The 7300-nt window shown below is 49.2% G+C and overlaps 1 protein-coding gene across 1 annotated transcript; it reads left to right on the top strand.

The window, feature by feature from the left end:
• Positions 1-2416: 2416 nt before the first annotated feature.
• Positions 2417-5947, top strand: ATP5PO (ATP synthase peripheral stalk subunit OSCP). Its single transcript, XM_054813563.1, has 7 exons — positions 2417-2556; positions 2753-2803; positions 2917-3027; positions 3418-3547; positions 3665-3777; positions 5383-5469; positions 5768-5947. The coding sequence occupies exons 1-7, from the start codon at positions 2524-2526 to the stop codon at positions 5879-5881; spliced, it is 639 nt and encodes a 212-aa protein (XP_054669538.1). The 5' UTR covers positions 2417-2523; the 3' UTR covers positions 5882-5947.
• Positions 5948-7300: the final 1353 nt, after the last annotated feature.

Below are 7300 nucleotides of genomic sequence, written 5' to 3'. Positions count from 1 at the left end.
CTCTGTGGCTGTCATGCCTGTGTGAGCCCATGTGTCTTCAATATAAGCACAAGGGTGTGTCTAAATGTATCTAAACTCAGACCAATTGCTTGCAAAATTTCTCAAATAAAAGGAAAATAAAATATATTTTGCATTATTTCAGTTCTAGTCTGTCTCAAGAGGAGAAAAATATCATGTTTACAATATCACCACATTTACGAAGGATGAGTACTTTAAGGTTACAATCCTACAAGCACTAAAGTGGCAGACCTACAAGTGAATGTTTTTCCAGTTCAAGTACTTACTAAGTGAGCAAATTGAAACCACGGACAGAGGTAAATGTCAAATGATGAGGGACTGGCAGTATGGGGAGTTTAATTGCTTTGTAAGAGGAAAAAACCTCCTAAAAACTCCCATATAATGATGATGGAGGAATCCATTATGATAACAGATATCCAAATACAAGAACCGACTTTATCAGGATTTAAATATTCCTTCCAGTATACGGTATAAAAGTACAAACTGTGTATCACCTGAGAGATTTTACTTGTCTAAAATTAACCTGTGAGAGGTGCTCTGATTTTAATTCTTGAAAGCGCTAACAGGATTTGACCCAATCCCTAGTTCATTAAAGTAACCTCAGCTCTCAGTGATTTGACTGGCCTCAATAAGCCAGACTTCCTGTGTATTAAAATGCTGCAAGATCACAGAGTGTTTCGGAATTACAGTAATGAAATTTGAGATACAGGACCCCACTTCAAATAAATCCATTCTCCACACCAGTCCAAAACTTCAGTGCATGCATATTATCACCAAAAAAAAGACAAAATATGATTTTTGCTAAAGAAAACCAAAAATTTTTCTACATTTTAGATATGATTTCTTAGTACCATAGTTACTAAAATTATCAAGAAGCATGATGTTATGTTAGGCTTAAACCTGCCATGGACTATACTTGTGCCTTTGAATGCCACCACAGCAAATACAGCCAGGGATAGAAGAGGGAACTAAATTCCGACATCTAGAATAAAACCTGTTGGTGATTCTGTCTTATTTCTGGTTGGATGGTAGACCAGCTCTTTTATTCAGACTGTATTTCCTAAAGAGCGTTATTCTAATTCTCTGGTTTTGACGTAGCTGAAGCCATCGCTTCACTTTCAGTTTGTAGCAAGAGCAACATCTAGCGTTTAAAGTCTGCCCTGCAGACTTCATGCAGCATGCTTTTCATTAACACCATGCTTTGTATTTCAATAGAACCGACCATCTGAGCTACTCACAACACAGAAAAGAATTATTCAAACTTGGTAACAGCTCTACAAAGCAGGCAGGCATTTTACCTTCTCTTACAGAAAAGATGGAAGAGAAAGAGTTTAATCATTCAAGATAGTTCAGTAGTAGATAGGACCTGAGTTGCTCAAGGTCACACAGAGAGACTGACAAAGTCAGAGCTGCCTACCCTATGCTTTATCTGGAAGATTGTGCCTTTGCCTCAGGAGACATTTAGATCTAGTTTATCTGAGGGGAGGAAATGGCTCATTGCCTTTCAGAGGTAGCTTCACTGTGTTAGCAGCAACAATGTCTGTGAGGAAAGCACAGCTGACACCTTCTCTGTTGAAGAACTTGTGCAACGCTTGCTCTCCTGGTGCATCTCAACAGAGGGATGTGCGCAGGTGTGTGTTACAGAACCTTTACAGGAACATGAGAAAGGGCAGTGGGTTACTCCATCCTATTACAGCAATTGCAAGGCCCCCAAGCATCCCCTGCAGCCTGGACTGCACTTCCCATCCCATGGCTCCTCCATCTGAAAAGGCACAAACACACGTGTGGCCAGCTGCGGGGCTGAGTGAGACTCTGCTCGTGCAGGACAGCCAGAGGCCGGGGTGAGGCCCACATGGGGAGCCATTACCCAGGTCACTGTGGTCCTCTCCAGAGGCCCACGCCGCCAGATTCTTGCCTGAGGAGCCACCTTCAGCACAAAGTCTGGGAAGGGACAACGAGGGGGACATTTCACCCAGAGCAATGGCCCCTGCAGGGCAGGGATGCCAGAGGGGCCCCAATCGCATTTCCTTCACCCGTGGGCCGAACGGAGGCCGCCCTGCCCACACCAAGCCGCAGTTTCCCACGGGCGGAGCACCGGCGCACAGCAGCCTGTCGGCGGGGCCCGGCCTCACCCCTCGGGCCTGGCTTGGCTTGCCGGGCGGCTGGGGCGCCTTAGCGCTCGGCTTTTGCCCTAACCGCCAGCAGGGCCTGGCGAGGCTGCTCGGAGAGCGCTGGGGAGAGGGACACCGGGCAAGGCGGGAGGGAGTCAAGTGTGAGGAGAGGCTGGGGCCGCCCGCCCTGCCCGCACTCAGGAACTACAGCCCCCAGCAGGCAGCGCGCAGCGCGGCGGGAAAGCGCCTCTCCGAAGAACTACTTTTCCCAGTGTGCCCCGCGGCAGAGGACGGCGGGTAGAGCGGAGCCGGGGCGGTGGCCGCCGTCGCGCCTGCGTGCTGCCTCACCTCGGGGACCGAGCTCAGCTGTGACCTCGAGCGGCGGTCGGGGAAGATGGCGGCGGCAGCAGCGGGGTTCTCCCTGAAGGTGAAGTTGGGGCGGCGGCACTGCGGCCCTCACGGCGTACTGCGGGCGGAAGAGGGGGGCTAAGGAGACAGCGGGAAGTGGTGTGTCGCGCGCGTGTCCTTACCCACCTCCCCCCGTTCCCTCCCCGCCCCCGGCGCGCGCTCCCGTCCCTGAGGCGGGGGGCGCGTGTCAACGCCGGCCGTTATGCGCCCCGCAGGTGCGGCAGCTGAGCACGTCGGCGGCGAGGCCGGTCTCCAAACTGGTCAAGGTGAGAGGGGCAGGGGGGTCACCAGCGGGGCCGCCGGCCTGGCGAGCGGCGGGCAGCCGCCGGCTCCCCGGCACGGAGCCGCTCTCAGCGTCCGCCCGCTCTCTCGCCCCCAGCCCCCCATCCAGGTGTACGGGCTGGAAGGGCGCTATGCCACCGCGCTGTACTCCGCTGCCAGCAAGCAGAAGAAGCTGGACCAGGTAGAGAAGGAGCTGAGCCGAGTGCAGGTAGGGTGTTCTACAGCCTGCGTTCGCCTAAGCTCGCACGGGGGGTTTGAGAGCAGTGAGGCTTGCCTGCTCGTTCTTCTGAGGAGGGAGATGGACTCAGCTCTAGGCGAACTGTGAGACTGCCACTCAGAGCTGGCCTGGCGTGCTGCCGTCTGCACTGCGCCCCCAGTGTTAAGTCGCTTGGAAGCGATACGGGAGGAGCATCGGCTCTAAAAGAAACATACTGTAAATGAGCTACACCTGGAGCTGCCATTTCACTTCCCATCGGCTTCAGATCTCTTTGTTTTTACTTGAGTAGTGACCGTGTTGTCTGCTTTGGGTAGTCCACTTAAGCCTTGTAATGCTTGGAAAACTCTTGGCCTTTATCACGTTGTTTGTGTATCCTCTTAGACTCTCTTGAAGGACCCCAAGCTATCGAGTATTGTTATGAACCCTCACACCAAGAGCACAGTTAAACAAAAAGCCGTGAATGATGCCTTAGCAAAAGAGAAGATGTCCCCTATTATTGTCAACCTGATGAGTGAGTAACCATTTGACTTCAGAAAAACATCTAAGGCTACCTTGTTATTACTGTTAGCTAGCCAGATCTGCTTCTAGTGGGTGCTTTAAACCCTTTCGATGCATCTGCCTCTTCCAGATTTGCTTGCTGAAAACGGTCGCTTGCGTTACACACCAGATATTGTTTCTTCATTTGGGAAGATCATGAGTGCGTACCGAGGAGAAGTGCTGTGCACAGTCACCACTGCACAGGTGAGTTAGGAACCTCCAGATTGAGCTTAACCAGTAGCAGTATAAAAGGCAACTTTCTTTAGCTTAATTTTGCTCTCTGTAGTTTAAGTATTTCCTTCTAAGTAGTGAGGAAATATTTCATGTCTACCAAGATGAAAGTCTTTCTGCAAATAGTTTTTTGATACCCAGCAATTATTGGTCAAAAATTAAACCTGTTCCTCCTATTTCAGCTTAACAGGTAACATCTTTCCTTCCTATGTGTGAACCCTGAGGCTGCTAAAAGTCAGCCTGGTCTGCAGATACAGCTGCCCCTGTTCTTATTTCTGTCATCAGGTTCGTGCAGATCAGGTCAGAACCAATGGATGAGCTATGAGCTAGAGCATGGCAGATACCTGGTAGGACTGAGAATGCCTGTGGTGCTTGGTGCTGTGCTTCACGGGGAGCAGCTACCTAATTCAGCATCTCCAATAGTCGGGACAAGTGGCAAACTCCAAAACTGCACGAAAACTTTTTCAAAAGTAGCAGACAGGCAAGTCTGGCTGGTGCTCAGGAAGGTGAGAGGGAAGGTGGTGCCTCCATGAGCTGTAAACATCAGCCTGGAGGCACAGTGGTTCTGGCACTTCACTAATTTTTTTGTTAATGGATCCATGCCCAGGTCTGTTAGAGCGGGAAGCTGGTCAGCTAGGTATGTAATGTAAATCTCTAGCCCTTGGGTAGGGCTACAGTGAACTGCCAGCCTGGACTAAGTAAAGAGACTGATCCACTTCAGATTAACTGGCTCCCTGTAGGCCATCAGCACAGATTGTCGGCCTAGTTGGTAGCCTTCAGGGACATGTGGACTCACAAGCCTGTGCAAACCTTTCCACAAGTCTTCCTAAATATTTCATACATAATGTTCTTTTCCTGCTGCTTGTTTGTTTATGTTACTAGTTTCTTTTGGCCCTCAAACTGTTAGCTATCAAATAGAAATTATTTAAATTGTCAGTAACACAAAGCCACTACTCTTTGGTGAAGTCTCTGTTGTCTCTATCTCAGTGGCATCCGAGTGACTTGTAGGGATATCAAGGACAAATTCACAATGTCTCTCCCACAGGGATGCAGAGCTCTTCCCTGGTGATGGAGAGAGGTGCACTTAGCCAGGAGCCTTCTGCAGGCCTGCAGCAGGGCTGGGAGCTTGCTGACAGTGTCCTCGGTCACTGCCCAGTGTGTTACATGAAACCGTGTTTCTTCTCAAGCTGATGAGCTTAATTGTTAGAAGCAGCAAAATTAATCTTTTGTTGTACAGCCTGAACACTGCTGTGAGGCAGATCTCAAGATTTTCCATCGAGTGCTTACCTTGGCAAGGATGGGTCCCTGACGCTTGCCACCTGAAGATGTCGGCATTGAACTTTTGCTGGGAATACATGCACAAATAACACGACGTTTCATGAAATTAGGAGGGCACAAAGTGACTACTGTTTCTGTGCTGTCCTTTAGCTATTCCTGTTCAAGAAGGCTGCTTAACCTGCCTTCCTGGTGGAAGTGTCGGTCTTCAGAAGAATCTGAATAGAAAATTTGGGTTCTCATTACACCATTTGAATATTTTCAGATCCTTCAGTTTCCTTGTCTTCTGTTCATATTTTTCAGCCCTTGGATGATGCCCACCTTACTGAGCTAAAAAGTGCTCTGAGTGGATTCCTGGCTAAGGGAGAAGTCTTGAAGCTGGAGACCAAGGTCTGGATTTTTGATTTGTAAATAAATTTCCTCAAGTTCATGTTAAGCTGCACTTCTGTCTCTCTGATCTTTAAAAAAATCATTTTACTGAGTCCAGTTGCTCTATTACGTAGTTCTGTGCTTTCTTGTAGACCTGATGGTGCTTTAATTACTAAAAATCGTAACTTTGGAATACAGTGAATTCAAAGTTATCTTCAAAAAGGCTCTTTTAAAAGCTTTTTTCTTTACAGTGTAAAATTTGTATACTAGTCTAACAAATTTTTGCTAATAGAATTTCTGTTCAATGTTTCTTCTTTAGACTGATCCATCCATCCTTGGTGGCATGATTGTCAATATTGGGGAGAAGTATGTGGACATGTCAACAAAGTCGAAGATCCAGAAACTCACCAAAATCATGAGAGAGACTGTCTAGCAAGCTGTCCTCGTTGTTCACGGTGAAACCTGTCAGATGGAAAAAATAAAAATATTTCTTCTTGAATAGACCGTGTAAAGTATTTTGACTGGGGAAACACAGCACTGAGGGAGACAGGCAATGAAGTTCCACTGCACTGAGTTTCACTCGGTTCTCACTGAACGTTTCATGAAACGGCTTTGAAAATGTAGCTCACCCCGAATGCGGGCGAAGGTCGCTCTGAAGGAAATGGAGAATAATGCTCTAGGAGCTGATAAATAAATGGGGTCATTGCTCCTAAGGTTCTGTCAGTCACCAGAGAAGACTTTTGTGAGAGTGGCAGTGCAACAGTCCTGCTGCTGCACGAGCTGTTTCTGTGTGTGGAAGGCATGAACACACGAGGTGTGAGTGGTGGATGCTTTCAGAAATACAACAGGGGCTGTTAAAACACGCGTGTCGTCAGTGTGTTCTCGGCAGCAAATGCTGTATCAGGTGTGGTTTACTTCCATGTCTCTTTCGTTGGAGTGAGTTTTGTATATGCCTTAAACTAAAATGACGCTTGAAAAGCTTACTTGTGAGAGGCTAAGGTGTTTGTGACTTAAAACTGCATACAGAAACATTTGGAACAGGACAGGGGTTCAGGTCAGGTGATCACAACAGCAGTGTGTTGTGACCGGCTGTGTGTGCTTCCCAGTTACCATTTGGACATGGATGTGTAAGTGTCCAGTTTCTGTTTTGAAGTGCTGTGCCTCTGCTTTCTGTTTAGATTCTCTTCGCCAGGCTCGCGAGGGAGCCTAAACTGCCTGTTTCTCCCTGCTGGTCCTTGGTCAAGAACGGATGTTTGGCTTCATTTTGGATGGATAGATACCATTCTTGTGGGAATGGGGTGTTGAACTGGTAGCACTAGCTCGTTTCAGTTGCGTTACTGAAACCTCTTAACCAGCCACATGATTTATATATTTAGGATATTTGTAAGAAGTAGTTCCAGTAGGGGAGAGACTGTTTAGCCCTGTGCTTTCTCTGGTGCTTCACGCTGGAAGTGAAGCCGCGCAGGGCTGCTGGCCACGCGTCCTGCCCGGAGGCGGGTAGGAGAAGCAAGGGGTGGTGGGGAAGGGCTGGGAATGGAAACGCCCGTGGCAGAACGAAGTGCTGGTTCTGGGGGCGGTGGGAGCGGCAGAGTGGGCTCGTGCTGGGGAAGGGGAGGGAGCGCTGAAGCTTGAGGGGTCGATGAGGACGGTGGCTGGCCCTTGGGACGCCCCAGGAGGCTCAGAGGCGGGGCAGAGGGGCTGCTGGAGGCCTGCGGCCCCAGGAGAGGGGCAGGCTGAGCCAGCTGTGGGTGGCCCAAAGGGGCCCCCTGCACCCCACTTTTCACTCCTGGTGGTGCATGGAGCTGTACCTGCAGCAATGCAGCTTTCCGAAGCTCGGTGCTGTGCAGCAGAG

Source organism: Grus americana, chromosome 1, assembly GCF_028858705.1.
Source record: "Grus americana isolate bGruAme1 chromosome 1, bGruAme1.mat, whole genome shotgun sequence".
Classification (NCBI taxonomy): Eukaryota; Metazoa; Chordata; class Aves; order Gruiformes; family Gruidae; genus Grus; species Grus americana.
This window is presented reverse-complemented; position numbering and strand designations above follow the sequence as displayed.

Excerpts from the sequence above, each read along its gene's own strand:
- ATP5PO (XM_054813563.1), top strand. The coding sequence starts at position 2,524 with ATGGCGGCGGCAGCAGCGGGGTTCTCCCTGAAG. Across the intron at positions 3,548-3,664 it reads TATTATTGTCAACCTGATGA|ATTTGCTTGCTGAAAACGGT; the intron begins GTGAGTAACCAT and ends TGCCTCTTCCAG. Across the intron at positions 3,778-5,382 it reads GCACAGTCACCACTGCACAG|CCCTTGGATGATGCCCACCT; the intron begins GTGAGTTAGGAA and ends CATATTTTTCAG.